Source organism: Brachyistius frenatus, unplaced genomic scaffold (assembly GCF_029030835.1).
Source record: "Brachyistius frenatus isolate BFR_SWC_R1_liver_20210118 unplaced genomic scaffold, ASM2903083v1 Contig_377, whole genome shotgun sequence".
Taxonomy (NCBI): domain Eukaryota; kingdom Metazoa; phylum Chordata; class Actinopteri; family Embiotocidae; genus Brachyistius; species Brachyistius frenatus.
In genome coordinates, this window is record NW_027210976.1 from 24,474 (window position 1) to 40,500 (window position 16,027).

Below are 16,027 nucleotides of genomic sequence, written 5' to 3' on the forward strand. Positions count from 1 at the left end.
GGTTAGGTAGGTTATTTTAGGTGGGTTAGGTAGGTTATGTTAGGTAGGTTAGGTTGGGTTAGGTAGGTTAGGTTGGGTTAGGTAGGTTAGATTAGGTAGGTTAGGTTGGGTTAGGCAGGTTAGGTTAGGTTAGGATTAGGTTAGGGTTGGGTTAGGTAGGGTTAGGTAGGTTATGTTAGGTAGGTTGGGTTAGGTTAGGTAGGTTAGGTTGGGTTAGGCAGGTTAGGTTAGGTAGGTTAGGGTTAGGTAGGTTAGGATTAGGTAGGTTAGGTAGGTAGGTAGGTAGGTTAGGTTAGGTAGGTTAGGTAGGTAGGTAGGTAGGTAGGTAGGTAGGTAGGTTAGGTTAAGTTAGGTTAGGTTAGGTTAGGTTAGGTTAGGTTAGGTTAGGTTAGGTTAGGTTAGGTTAGGTTAGGTTAAGTTAGGGTTTGTACATCAAAATACAACACGTTTTTAGGAACGACAATTTAGCCCAGTCGGCAAATTAAAACAAAACATGTATTTTAATATTTGCTTCTCTTCGAATGTGTAACATAAGAAAATGGTCAATTTATAGCCATAAATAATCCTAAAAATATTTTTACAGATGGGACATATTTTCCCGGTTGCGCCAACGTTCCTTGAACGCAGCACTGACTCCTGTAGAAAGGAGGGTCCTGTAGAAATGTACTTCTGAGTGGGCTGGACGCTGCGAGCGGCTTTGAGGTCATAAGCTTTATTTCCCGGTACAGGGACGCTCTACCTTGTTTTCGGGCACCAGGCTGAGTGATTGTCTTCGGGACAGGTGAGCTGTACTTCGTCTGTCAGGCATCGGACATGTTTTGCTGTGACTTTGTGAAAGCAGAGCTCAGACTTCGGCGGCTGCCGCGCTGTCAGCAGGGTGTGACCACTAACTTTATGCCATCTGCTTCCGCAATTTCTTTTCATAAGACATTTTTCTCTGAACATTATAGTGCAGATTTTTAAGACTATGATGAATACATTTCAGCAGTAATAATAACTTTGACTATAATTATTGTTTTTTTCATGCTTTTCTTTTGACTTGTAACTCCTTCATGTAGTACAGTATTGCTCAATTTCCTGTGAACACGCACGTTATAGAGTTGTGATTCTATCACTTTCTGTTGAAGATGAAGAGCTGTAATCATAAATATAAATATCGCATTTGAAAATTAAAGGCTTAATAGCAGAAAACCTTTGTGTGTTATTAATAATATATTACTAATGAAAGTTTGGTTCTTGGTTCCTGTAACTGTCTACTCCAAACATTACAAGTGTATGAATTTGAACAAACTGTTAATTTCATTGTATTTACACCATTTGTGTTTTAGCAACAGGATCAAATTTGTCTTTTTCATTCATCATGATTTTGAAAGAGGTGTGTGTAGGAATCATATGCTCTGTATTTACATCACAAACCACCCAGTGGTGGCTGTTGACCTACACACACAGTTCAGGCCATTATTAGTATACGTGTCAGCTGTCAAATTGCAGGATTGGAGTCCTGTTTTTTGTCACATTATTGATACAAACTTTTAATGTGCCTGATCATAAATGGAGGGAAATCCTGTCAATTTCCAAACATCTGTTTAGTTGAAGGCTGTCTGCAGCAATACAGCTTGTAAAACTAAACAGAGCTTCTCAAAATGTTTTCGACTGAGTGGATTTTGACAGATCTCTGATGACTCCATCAGTGGGTAACTTGATCCCTGCAGTTAGGGGTGAAGCCCGTTCGGGGTGAAGCCCGTTAGGGGTGAAGCCCGTTCGGGGTGAAGCCCGTTAGGGGTGAAGCCCGTTCGGGGTGAAGCCCGTTTGGGGTGAAGCCCGTTAGGGGTGAAGCCCGTTCGGGGTGAAGCCCGTTCGGGGTGAAGCCTGTTTGGGTGTGTCTAAACAGACACATGCTTAATGAGATTAGCTCTGGAGACGCAAGCTCAGACGTGGGACACAAGAGAGCCCGCGACCAAATGTAGCCTGTGTGATGGAAACCTTCTTTGAGATGATTGACTGCATTCAATGTTGATCAGAGGTTAATGAGGGTCACATTCAAACCTGAAACAGTTTACTGCTTCTGCGGCTCCTTTCTTCTGCCTCTGGTCCTCGTGCAATTGACACCCAGGCTATTTTTTGTATCTGTTCTGTTGTAGCTTTTTGGACCTCCAGTTTGGAAATCCACACTCCTTCTACAATGGCAGCAGTAAGTTTCCACCATTGCTGCTCTTTGACCTGTGTACAGAAACAACCATCATATAAACCACAACATTTACATGTATTTGCATCAGTAGTATAGACTCACTGCAAAACTTAATGTCACAATGATGACATGTTAGAGTTTTAATTAGGACCCGAGCATCGGTGTGAAGCCCTGTTGTTTTTCGTAAAGATCTTCTTCTTCTTCTTCCGTAAAGTGATTTTCCTTTTTGGAATCTTTATCATATTCAAAAACTCATGAAAGTGGAAACACATTTGTCTCCCGGCGAAGAATTTAGTATTCTACTGGAGTCGCGAGTGGGCGTGGCCAAACGGCTCGAGAGCGCCCCCTAAAGAGATGCCCCGGCGGCCACATTTACCTAAATTCACGAAATCCGGTGGACACGTGTATCACACCGAGACGCACTAAAAAAGAGGCGGCCATTTTGAGCGTTTCGCCATGAAACTACAAGTTGCTTTAAATCTTATGTACATGGACCGACCTTCTCCAAACATCACAGGTATGATAACAGCCCCGCCCTGAAGACCCCTGTGTGGTAATATTCGCTCATAGTCATAGCGCCCCCTGTTGGCCACTGGAAATGACACTTTTCATACTTTCACATTCTACGTCGAGCTGGTTGATCACATGAACGTAAAGTCGGGTCACAATAACCTAAACATGTAGTTGATGATGTATTGAGACATTCTTTTGACTTTGTCAATGGGCGTCGCCGTGACGATGTGGCAAAGTTGGATGTCTCGCCGTGACACAGGAAGTTGATGTTTAAGGTCAAATGATGCTTGAAACCTCACGAAACGTGTCACATACATCCGGCGTGGTGAGACGATACATATGATGTGTTTTGCAAGTGGGCGTGGCCAAACGGCTCGCTCGCCGTGACACAGGAAGTTGATGTTTAAGGTCAAAGGATGCTTGAAACCTCACGAAACGTGTGACATACTTCCGGCGTGGTGAGATACATCTGATATGTGTTTTGCGAGCGGGCGTGGCCAAACGGCACGCCAGCGCCCCCTGCTGGAGACAGGAAACGAGACAAAAATAGCAACTTTAAGTGGGGATACGCGGTAACTCGCGCACCGCACGTCGGGGAGACGGCGCATGGGGGTGCAAGGGCCCGTACATCACTGCTTGCAGTTTTAATATTCTATTGCTTTTGCAACCACTCATTGAAATAAATAAGTCTTAGATCAGCTTTTATGTTCTTTTTATTCTAAACATAAACAAATGTGGTCAGATTTTGTGGTCCGTATACATTTATTTATTGCCTCTGCTTTTCTAATTTATTCTCCTAGTAAAGGTGAATGTCTCAAAAAGAGTTTGCACAGCTACTAAACTTTATCCTGCATTTTAAAATTAGAATATAAATGTGTTTGTGACTCTCGAATAGTGGAATAACAGTGCTGTGTATCATGCTTGCCTTATCCTACATCTAAAATCATGTAATTTAGGTTTTAAATGTCCCCTCCAGATGTTTTCAGATATACTCTGGTTTGAACAATAATTTATCTGATGATTTGCATAACTGAAAAGTTAAGTAAGCTGTTAATTTTTTTTTAAAAGCACATCTTTTTCCTACTCATTACAAAAATCCAGAATCTGTAATATGCAAATCTGTTTTAATGGTATAAGTGCACAGAAAGTGTTAAGTTCTGAAGGTCAAAAATCCAAGTGAAGTAACAACGAGCAGAACACATGTTGGAGCGGAGGGGGACTTTAAGCTTTGTGTCTGCTCGTTTTGTTTGTGTTTAATCGTTAAATGGTTGTGATATTGTCTTTTCTGACCAGGTCGGGAACCGTGGAACAGTGACTGAGGCATCTGGCTTCAATGCAGACGCAGATGCCCAGAAGCTTAGAGGTGCCATGAAGGGAGCTGGTGAGTGACATCCAGAAACCATTATTAGCTGAACATATATTGGACAGTGTCATTATGTTTCGGCCTCTGTGGAAAAAGAATATCCAGTCTCTCCCGTTTGCTATGGGAAAGTTTGAAAACTAATTTCAGTACTCGCGTCGTCATGGCAGCTTTAGGTTTCCCCCAATCATTCTGCAAACTTGTACTTTGCCTCACCTTACATATTGTGTTATAAAGCTTCCTCTCCTCTCTTGATATGGAGGGGAAATTAATCTTGACTATGCTGATCATGCATGAAGTAGTAGTGAACTAATCTCATTATGAAGCCATGTTGGCAGGTATGTCCCGCTCAGAGATGTACTTTCCAGTAAAACATTCAGGAGTGTGCAACAATACCGTTTTTCTCTCTGTCAGTACATTCATGGCGGGGAATGTTGATGCTGTTAGGGTTTACTTGTCTAATCATCTTCCCCTGACTCCAGTTTGTGCTCCATTGTAAACACATGGTTTCTATGCCAACGGCTGCAAACAAATCCAGAGTTGCAGCATTGACGCCTGATTTGAACTCCCACACATTCATCTGAAATGTTGTTCTTAGATTGAATTAAAACAATAGGAATATATGATCATTTTAATTAGGATTGACAGTTCTACAATTAACTATTTAAATATTTCTTTCAGGCACTGATGAGGCAGCTGTCCTCGAGGTCCTAGCGCATCGCACTATTGCCCAGAGGCAGCGCATTAAAGAGGCCTACAAGCAAACAGTGGGGAAGGTGAGAGCTTTGACTGAGCAGTGCTTGAAGGCAGCAAACACAGTCTATTTATGAGGGAAAAGGTGAATTTCATAATCAATAAACATGAGAAAAGCAGTTAAACGACTGCTGGACTACAAGAGGAAACTGAACAGCAGCTTTTACAGAAAGTGCTGGCAGCACCAGTGAATGTGTCATCTCTGAACTCCTTTTCCACTGTGTGCTGTCATCATTTTTTCTCTTTAGGTGGGGTTTTGCTGGACTAACACAGTGGTGATAAAGTGCAAGTTAACCATTAACCCTAAAGCAGAAATAATACCATTTGTAAATAAAGAAAGAGATAGAGAGGGCTTTGTAATGTGTTGGAAAGAGGAAGATTCCACTCCATAAAATAAACATACACTGAACCCACAGAGTTATGTTGCCCACTTTCCGCTTGTTTGTTTCAAGGTTTTAAGGATCAATATATTAACCCAAAGAGAAGCCTGGAATCTTTATTGTATTGACATAATGAGGTAATAAGCAGCTCCGCACAGTGTCCGGTAAGAGATCAATAAGTTCATTGAGGGAGCTACAGGGAAAGGAAAGCTTGTGAGTGGAATCCTCGCAGGCAGAAAGAGTGAGTCATGATGCACACAGCGACACCCACATGTGGTCACATCTTCGATGGAGCAGCTCCTCTGTTTCCAGACACCACACCCTCTAGTGGAGGCCCAGGTGCTTCTGGAGTGGGTGAAGTCAAGTCATGCTGGCTACAAAAAAAAAATCTGAAGCCATTTTAATTTAATGTTAAAGCTTTCCTTACTGATTCCCTTCTTAGTGATTTATTAAAGTACGGTGAATGACTGTTTCCCTGTTAATCTCTCCCGCAGGACCTGGCTGATGATCTGTCCTCAGAGCTGAGTGGGAACTTCAAGAGTGTCGTTCTGGGTCTGCTGATGCTGGCACCTGTGTACGATGCCTACGAGCTGCGGAATGCAATAAAGGTCGGAGTTCCTCCTTCACTTGTTGTGTATTTAGAGGATACAGCTGCTGATACTGTCCTCAAATCACACCAAAACACCAAAGCCAACAATGAGCACGATCTGCAGGTGTGCAACTGTTTACTCCTGTTTGAGTAACTGATACTGGAGTTTTGGGGCCAATACGAATATTAAGGAATAAAAAAATTACAATATCAATATATTGACCAAAATGTGGTTATTAAAAACTGGTGACAAAGATATGTAATACAGGCAGGGTATTTTACAGTTTAATGATAAAGTTTATTGTCCAAAATGACTGGGAATTTAATAATTATAAATACCTTTGAGAAACGCACACAAATAGAACAATTTCTAAATTACCTAAAACGTTTTTTCTGCATTATGGTCAGTAAAAAAGTTTGAATATAGGATAGCATATACACCAATACTGATATATCTGTGATTAGCCAATATCAGCCAATAAATTAATTCAACTTTGACAAACACAACACTGCCCGGTGGTCTGGGGAAATTATTTAGCTTTAAAAAAAAAAAAAAAAAAATTGTCATTAGTTACTTCATTACATGCAGGAGGGAATTTGCTTGATGCTGAAAGCTTCAGAATGGCTGGGGGAAATTGAAGAGTAATGGGAGACAAAGTAAAGTATTGTTGACTTTAGTTCTTTTATGTGATTTGTGGACAACAACAAAAATATAGAGAATATATATTTCAGGCCACTTTTGCCTTGAATCAACTTATAGCTAATGGGATACTGTTGCTTCACAGGGAGCTGGAACCGAAGAGGCTTGTCTCATTGATATTCTCGCCTCAAGGTCAAATGCTGAAATAAAAACCATCAATGCATTCTACAAAAAAGGTAACTGTGTCACTTCGATGAACAGAACTTCTGACATCAGCTCGTTATATATCTCAGTGTCCGTTGGTGCCTATGGCTCGCGTATGATATCTGATATGTGCACCAGTGACAAAGCCTTTGTTCTTGTTTGGAGATGGAATGATGTCCATTATTAGAAAACAGTGGATTCTGTCAATTATTCATGAAAACCATTGTTGCTCTCCATGTGGCAGTTTGTTGTTTTCTTGTTTATTCCTCTGTGGTTGCAATGACAGCAGTTGGCAAGTATTTTTAAAAGTGGTTTTCAATGGCTTTTGTTCAGCACCTATAAGGCAATTGCTATGATGTAATGCTTTGTGGCATTGCTTACATGCTTTGTACAGATTATACAGCATAGATTTAGAATTTAAATCACAACACAATTAATATTCATAGAACCTTGCTCAGTTGTTAAACTTTGCCCTTGTAACCTCATTATCTTTATAAATCTTATAGAAAGCTTGAATTATAGCTCATTATAACCCACAATAAACAATATTTTTGATTTTAAAATTGAATTACACAGCTGTTTTCTGTGCAAGTGGTTGCTCGCAGCTCTGAAATCAGAGAATCTACTGAGGTTTTAAACCCCTTTCTGAGGGACCTACTGTATGGCTGACTCTGAGAATCTCTTTTTAACCACACTGTACGTTCACAGGCTAACACTAAAGGGTGCACAGAAGTATTTACTCAGTGAGTAGTTGAACATATAGATACAAATCGTTCTCAGGAGTTTGTGAGAACTAAAACAGCTTAAAGAAGAGTGGATATCGATCTTCTGTTCATCTGATGTACAAAAAGGCTGCACGTTGGATATTGAAGCAGACAACATTTTGCTAACAGCACCAGACATTAAAACTTTATAAGCCAGTGTATGTATTCCCTTTTAACCATAGCCACGTAGTATAGGTTGGCTGGCTACTTTTTTGCCCCAGTGTCATTATTTTATGTTTTAATGTCATTTTCCCATCTTTCATGGCAGAAAATGACAAGGACCTGGAGGATGATGTGTGTGGAGATACATCTGGGATGTTTCAAAGGGTTTTGGTCTCTTTACTCACGGTGAGCAAACACCGACCAACAAACTCTCACAGCTTGAGCTGATAAGAATGTTTTAATGGACTGCTGTTATAATTGAGAGAAAAGCATGTTGTCAAATAGAACAAAATAAAGCTTTATAAAATACAGTACAAGTGTTAGCTTCCTGGTGTTTGCCAGAAAATTTCAGCATTACTTGAGATCAGTTTAGAAATGAAGTAAATTGTAAAATGTCAGGAGGAAGTTTCAATTGTTTCTTCAGGGAAGAGGAAGAATCAGTCACTTCTGCACAGTAAAAATACCAGTTATTTTATTGTTTCTGGTTGTTGTTTTTTTTCAAATGTTGTTCAACCCTACACTTGTTTTTTCTTAAGCCTCTGTTTCCTCTGCAATGCAGGCTGGACGGGATGAAAGCGACAGAGTGGACGAGGCCCAGGCCGTTCAAGATGCCAAGGTAAAGGTTCAGGTCTTGAGATGAATTAGTTGGTTCAACGTTTGACTTCCTGTGTTATTTTTCTTTAATATTTGTGATTGTAGGAAATCTATGAGGCTGGTGAGGCTCGTTGGGGCACAGACGAGGTGAAGTTCCTCACCGTGCTTTGTGTGAGGAACCCAAACCATCTGCTGCGAGGTATTTTTACAGCTTATTCAACCTGATCATGTCAAAGTAAGAAGACTTGAAATCATTGTGTTTTGTGTCATGTGATTATACGCCCTCTTTATTTCCTTAAATTGGCCACTGAAGGCAAGGACTACACTGTGGGGCTTTTACTGCCCCCTTGCAGCAGTTTTATGAGCAGACACGGACTCTCCTTGAATCACACAATCCTTGTATAAGTGACACCACAGCTTTCCCATCCACATTCTACTTCCCCCAATAATCACGCTGTTACTTCCTCCAGTGTTCGAGGAGTATCAGAAGATTTCTGGAAAAGCCATTGAGGACAGCATTAAGAGCGAGATGTCTGGCTGTCTGGAGGACGTCTTTCTGGCCATAGGTCTGTCTCTTCACTCACATGTTCTTCATGCCAATTTATATAGATTCAACCCTGCCATTAACACTCAAGTTCAAATTAGTTCGAACCCACAGAAACTCCAATTTTATTGTAAGAAAATAAAAGTAAACAGACTTTGCAGTACTTGCTGCAGGTTTTGTAGCATCTTTCCAATAACATCACATACATTTAGCTGCCAACGAGGGGTGAAAAGGGAGACCTTATCTGGATGCGTGTTCTAGGCAAACAATAAACTAACGTCCAATACAAAGTACTCTTTGACTGCGGTGACCCATTTATTGTCAGTCAGTGTACATGCTCACCTTAGCACAGGTAGAAAAAGGACTTAGTCCATACATCATCACAGGTAGATTTCCATTCAGCAATCACAGTTTCCATTCTGCAGGATGCACAAAATACTGCCACGCTGCCACGCTGCCACACACATGGTCAAGAAATTGTTTGCTTCCCCCATTCACACACTCAGTGTTACAGTAAATACAATTCCTGCGCTAAAGTGCCACCCTGTGTCCAAACACAAAAACGGCATGTGTATACATATAGTCACCTGTGCATTACATAAACATAAAACAAAACAAACAAAAACGGCATTATGGCTCCAACAGGTTTACCAAGTCTGGCTGAAGTTTAGTGCCGAAATTCCCTGCAGTGACTCCCTGGCACTAAAGATGTCACCAAAATCCCAAATTTGAGGAACTGCAGGTCGACTTTTAGCCACGGCAGACTTGCTGTAAAATATTAATGCTGTGAAGCTGGTACTTTTGTTCACACTTTCTTAGTGAAGTTTGTGATTTAACTGTGGTCTTTTATAAGATGGTCTCACGTTTAAAATTAATTGTCTGTTTGTTTTCTGTTTTGCAGTGAAATGCATGAGGAACAAGCCAGCGTTCTTTGCAGAACGATTATACAAATCAATGAAGGTGAATACTTTATCTTCATTTTTGTGTCGCCACTAAACTTTATTTTGTGAACATATAGTGTATATGTGGGGCGGCACAGTGGTGCAGTGGTTAGCACTGTTACCTCACAACAAGATGGTTCCAGGTTTGAATCTCAGCCTGGGCCTTTCTGGGTGCAGTATGAATACAGTTTTTCTTCTGTCTTTCTTCCTTGTCAGGGCCTGGGCACCACAGATAGTGTCCTCATCAGAATCATGGTCTCCAGGGCGGAGATTGACATGCTGGACATTAAGGCGCAGTTCCTGAAGATGTACGGAAAGACTCTCTACTCCTTTATCAAGGTGAGGCACTAAAGACAAAGGGCAGGGAAACACTGCTGTCAGCAAAAACTTTGCATCGGCTGCGATAAAGTAACAATGTTATGTGATGTCCCGGTGTAGTTTTAAACTGTGATGAGACAAATTATTGCTCAAATCCTACGCATATGAGTAATAACTTTTTTTTAAATTCTTGGATCTGAATAAAAAGATATCACAGTGTTTATTAGTTTGCAGTAATTCCCAACACCACTTCTTTGAAGTCTCACAGATCTTTCTCTCACTGTTTAGGGAGATACATCCGGTGACTACCGCAAAATCCTGCTGGAGCTCTGTGGAGGCGAATAGAAGAAATATCAGAGCAAAATACAGCTGTATCTTTATTCTGAAAACCACATTATCGTACATTTTCTTCTTCACATTTTACTGAATGACACAGTGCCTTGTTTTACTGTTTGTAATACTAATTAAACCAAAGACCAGTGACCTTTTACACATGTCTGCGTTTTTGTTATTGATCCTGTATTAAGGATTAATTAATGGTATTAGAGAGGGAGGTATATCTATCTCTCCCATCTTTAAAAACATCAAAGACGGATGTTATTGGCCTCCAACTCCCACTTTTGTTACAGTGCAACATTTTCATCACTATCCAGTCCATTTGTTTAATTGGTAGCCGTTCCTCATTTGTTGAGTCAGCCCTGTATCATTTGACTCAATTACATTAACAGGATGCTAGCGTGATTTGGGAGGCAGTAAAGTGTGCTGTAATCAAGTTAAAGAGGGTATCACATAGCTCATACAAAGTTACAGCTCCATCTCAGAGCAATAAGCCTGGGAAATGATGTGCAGTGGTTGTACTCAAGGTGACCGCTAGGTGGAAACAAAACGAATCTTCATGAAGTTGGTGTGTGGCAGTGGTGAACTATCTTGTGGCATCCTTTGTATGTTTGAGTTATAAAAACACGATTTATCTGCACAAAAGTAAAAACCTATATACAGAATGTTCTTCTACGGTCTTTGGACAACATGACTGCTTGCTCCATTTACAAACTAACTCCGCTAATTAAAAAAAAAAAAATAGAAATTCTGATTTGGTGAAATATATTCACATATTTATGTTCAAGAGGTAAATAGACATAGAACAAGGATTACGCCCGCACCAGCATGAGAAAGTTGAAACACCTAAACACTTGTGATTGAGATGATTGGAAAGTCTGAGCTCAGAGATGCTGCACACTGACCTCAAGAGAGCTGATCACACAAGACGACCTAAAAATTGAGCTGATCTAAAGCAGTTCTATGAGAATAAATAGTCCAGAATTCTTCCTGAACGTTGTGCAGGTCTGATGTGCAGCTGCCGGAAATCCTTGTTTGAGGTTAATTCAATTCAATTTTATTTTATTTATATAGCGCCAAAATCACAACAGAGGTTATTTCATGGCACTTAACACATTAAAGTCCTCAGCAGAACTTTACAATATTATACAGAGAAACCAACAATTCAACAATTCAACAATTCAACAATTCATCAATTCAACAATTCCCACATAATCTAGGAGGGAAAAAACTCCTCTTTAAGGGAGAAAAACCTCCAACAGAGGGAAGAAAAACTCACTTTAACAGGAAGAAACCTCCGACAGAACCAGGATCAGAGGTGGGCGTAGCATCTGTTAACAGAACCAGGCTCAGAGGTGGGCGGAGCATCTGTTAACAGAACCAGGCTCAGAGGTGGGCGGAGCATCTGTTAACAACCAGACTCAGAGGTGGGCGGAGCATCTGTTAACAGAACCGGGCTCAGAGGTGGACGGCCATCTGCCTCGATGGGTTGGGGTGAGAGGAGAGCAGAGAGAGAAAAGGAGAGCATAGAGATAAAGAGAAGAACTGTTGGTGTAAATGACAATCTGTTATTGTTATAAGGTTCTCTTATAAGGTTATTGCTGCCAAAGGAAGTTTAATCACTTAGTTTTTACACCAAAGTTCAAAGTACGACCAAAAAGGACCAAAAGAGACCCGACTTCACCAAATGGGTCATTTAATAGACCTACAACAAGTAGAAACTACATTATATTACATATTAGATGAAATTCTATTCTAATGATATAGTCCCATTGAGGAGGTGGAGTGATATTTCTAGTGATGAGCAGGGTATGTTGTCATGGTGATTTGTTCCAAATGTTCAGTTGACCAATCATATCGCTGGGTCGGTACTCGGTATACCTTTATATAGTGTACGCTTAATTACTGAGAGCTGTTTCAATTTTGCTGATACGTCTTTATTTAAAAAATAACATTCTATAAAAAGAGAAATCGTCTAAAAAACCAAAAACTATAAATCTCCAATATTTTTGACATGGTAAAGGCTTTCAAATCAGATCTTTCATAGGTTATGCTGACCGTGCACAAACAAATCGCTTTATCCCTATAATGACATTAAAAAATGTAAAAAAAAAAAAATTAAGTTTAAGTTGGGAACCTCACTTTACATTTTCTGACGTTGCTTTGAATTTTTCCAGCTTTTAAACACGAATTTAAAGTATTTTGAAAAAGAAGATCCAACCAAACTTACAAAAATGAAAATACCTGCATCCTCCTTGGACCAGTCATAAAATAGAAACTGCAGATAAGCTTTTATAACCAACACATGAAGTAAATATCGGTCTCTGCATGACTTTATGATTTCCCACTGTCCGCCAACATCTTCTGAGACAGAGCGAAGTCTCGAGCTTCCCGAGGAGTGCGGATGTACGAGTCGATTTCACTGTCAGAGATTTCCTCGTCACCATTTACATCCTTGAGCTCGGGCTGCTCCACTCTCCTCTTCTTAGGATGAATCACACACGGAGGAGCGAACAGCAGTCTCCTCCCCCAGGTCGCAGACGGTCCTCGGCTGTCCTGAGAGTCTTTGTGCTCCGGGACTGTTTGTGGATTACCTGCATCTCCCCTTTCAGCATTCAGTCCACGTTGTTCCACAGAGGACGTCTTTGGGGTCTGATTGACAGGCTCGGAGGTCTGGGAGGGAGCTGTCTCCTCAGTCAGAGCGTCCACACTGCTGGCCTGACACTCCACCAGCAGGGCGTCTTCATGGGTTCTGATCGCCCTCCTTAGCAGAGCGTACCTGTGCTCCAGAATATCGTCCACCTGCTGAACAACATTATCCAGCGTCACTTCCTCTCTGACCCAGGGAATTTCTTGGCCGAGCTTGCACAGCACCTCTTTTATCTCATTTATTCTCTTTACAGCAGGCTTGTTCTTATTAACTTTGGCAATCTGACAGAATTTGTCCAGAGAGAACTTGAGGCGATGCTTGTTGGGTTTCAAAGACTGCCAGGCCAAATAGATCGCCGCCATCATGATGGGGACGGGCTTACGGCCAGTTACAATCCAAGAATCTGCTGCCAGCTCCACCAGGGCCACGGCTCGTTTGGTCAAGTCCCTCGACTTCTCAGCCAATTCTTCAGGCACGTGAAGCGAGCTAATTTTATATCTGTCAGAAAGGAAAACAGTGAGTTTTAGATGAAGACTCATCACAGTTTGAGAGACTTTGTCTAAGAATCTCTTGTGAATTATTTAGAGCACTGCCAGTTTTATATTCTACCAAGTAGCTACTAAATGAGATTTGTTTGAAAATTTGATCAAGCAGCTCCTCCAAAGTCTCATCAGGCCAGAGAATTCAACTTCAATTCAAGAAGGGCTCCTATTTAGTTGATTTCAGGAGAGAAAAAGCAGCTGTTTTCTAACATCTGTTCTTCACTTACTCCTGACTGTGAGCCTCCATCACATCAGTGATGTTGAGGATTGGAGCGTCAATGCTGAGAGTCTTGACCATCTCTTGATAAACCGCTCCCACCACCATGGGGTCGGCGTCCAGCAGGCAGCTGATGGTTCCCATGGTGATGGGCCAGTTGAGCAGGCGGCAGCTTACGAGCACGCAGCAGCCAGCGAGAACTTCTTTCTTCTGCAGGCTCACTCTGATGAAATTTGCATGCTGGTAGGCCCGCTTGAAATACGTCTCCGAGAGATCCTCGATCTCAGCGTGGACCCTCAGAGTGCGACATATGGCTTTCACACGCTGCACACCTGCAGACACATTACAAAGGTGTATGAGCATGTGCTTGGGCATTAGCAGCAGGGCTACATGTTACTGTGAAATAATATCTCGAACTAGCTTCCTTTGGAGAGAAGATCTCACCTTTTATCAGGTTTACACACGGCTTCCTGGCCACCGCGGTGCTTCTGCTGTAACTCACTTCTGTAAAAAGGACAGAGAAAATAAAGTGTCATTTCATATTTAGTGGTAAATGCGATCACCATGCTGTTTAAGTAAATGGTGGACGGAATGGAAGAGCATTTTCTTCAGTGTTATTAGTGCTGTTTAAATGCTGCCAATTCAAAATGATACATGGAATACATATTTCTAAATAAATGGGTGTTTAAGCAAATCTGTCCGTGTTGATTGACCATTATGCTGCTGTAGAGACATGATGCAATCGGGAAGAGTTGATCTGATTCTTCACAACGTATTAAACATTTGGTTTCCTCTTTACGGAAGTTTTACATTTATTTAGCCAGGTTTTCTGAAATTTGTCTGCATTCACACCGGAACAATGGAGGTGAAGGGGATTTGTTTATGGTGCTAACAGCAGTGAAAAAAGCCTTAAAACATTAATACCATCATCTTTTTCCAGAATCAGTGTCTCTGTTCCTCTGAATAATCCACGAGCTGCTCGTGTTGGTGGAGAAGAAGGTCGGTGACACTTTTAAACCTCATTTTACTGGTGCTGTTTATTGTTCACACACTTAGTGAAGTTGGACATTTCAGCTTTCAACAGAACAAAATAGAACATCTGGAACCCACAAAAATACATTTATAGGCAAACTAAAGTCAAAATATTAGATGAATTCAGGGGAAGAAAAATGTATCAGCATGATCTTAACGTTGTTGTCCAGCTGGTTTAGAGTCGTAAAAAAACTAAACAGCCGTGAAATTAAAATCACAAGTAAAATCATACATCGATAGCTTTTGGAGTATTTTCAGTAGTTTATGGTTTTATTATGAATTTTCTACAGCATGTCCTGAAAAGAGTCATCTTATCTCAGTTTATCTGGCCTCTGAGGATGAACTCTAACTCTTTTATATTTATATATATATGTTTGTATATATATATATTTATTTATTTATTTATTGTGTGTATATATATATATATATATATATATATATATGCATATGCATGTATTTTGATGATTATTTTGAGTATTTTGAGGTTGAGCACCATAAACAAAAATCTGAATGATATCCCAAAATCGGAGAAAAAACAGCTTGAAAATATGATCTGAAGGGAGAACATATTTGTATTTTCTCCCATTAACAGTAAACTTTAATAGTGTTGTACGGAGCGACGCGTCGCGGTGAAGCCGCCGTACCTGAACCTCCGACCGGATCGTTGGCCAGCGTGCCCTCGGACACCACGGAGCCGCAGTCCACACACACCAGCTGGGCCTGAGAGTACAGATCATCGTCCACGATGTTGGAGGAGCCGCAGCCCGGACAGGTGAGACCTGCACGAGACATGTCTGACAAAACAACAGCTGCTGAATGACCAACGAACGTTCCCGTCGCCGGTGTCATGGGGGCGACTTAAATATGTCCGGGCAGATACAACGTTCAAATTCTCGACCGTTCCGCTTGGTGTTATCAGCAGGCAAGTATTATCCCTCCAGAACTCACTGATGATCAATATAACCTCAACATTTACATTCATCTTTCAGTACATCGTCTACAGACCGGGCACTGCTTACGACTCCTCTATAATGCTGAGGGTGTGCATTTATAATGACGTTAGATCTAAATTAGGAACAATAGAAATGAAGAAGTTTGCAGTTGATTTTGTGGAGGAAATGTACAGGACAATAAATCATCTATAGGATATATTCTTAACTGTGCTAATAATTCAGAAATCTTGAGTTGTTTTTATAAACCTAGAGTGCAGAAAAGGGAAAGTGTGCTTTTATTTAATTGTAGCCTCAAAAAAAGAGGTTAACAGTATTTCTAGACTTGAAAAAATAAGAAATTAGTCATT

General features: G+C 40.8%; 2 protein-coding genes across 2 annotated transcripts; one reads left to right on the forward strand and one right to left on the reverse strand.

Moving 5' to 3' along the window:
* The first annotated feature begins 551 nt into the window (after window positions 1-551).
* anxa4 (annexin A4) lies at window positions 552-10,440 on the forward strand. The gene is made up of 13 exons (XM_069724434.1): window positions 552-781; window positions 2,142-2,191; window positions 3,995-4,082; window positions 4,743-4,837; window positions 5,689-5,802; window positions 6,569-6,659; window positions 7,660-7,739; window positions 8,113-8,169; window positions 8,253-8,346; window positions 8,618-8,713; window positions 9,593-9,651; window positions 9,849-9,971; window positions 10,239-10,440. The coding sequence occupies exons 2-13, from the start codon at window positions 2,183-2,185 to the stop codon at window positions 10,293-10,295; spliced, it is 963 nt and encodes a 320-aa protein (XP_069580535.1). The 5' UTR covers window positions 552-781; window positions 2,142-2,182; the 3' UTR covers window positions 10,296-10,440.
* Window positions 10,441-11,965: 1,525 nt separating this feature from the next.
* brf2 (BRF2 general transcription factor IIIB subunit) lies at window positions 11,966-15,634 on the reverse strand. The gene is made up of 4 exons (XM_069724423.1): window positions 15,372-15,634; window positions 14,140-14,199; window positions 13,706-14,027; window positions 11,966-13,434 (listed from the first exon to the last, which is right to left on the reverse strand). Exons 1-4 carry the CDS (start codon window positions 15,574-15,576, stop codon window positions 12,621-12,623), a joined length of 1,401 nt encoding a protein of 466 aa, XP_069580524.1. The 5' UTR covers window positions 15,577-15,634; the 3' UTR covers window positions 11,966-12,620.
* Between the last annotated feature and the right edge of the window lie 393 nt (window positions 15,635-16,027).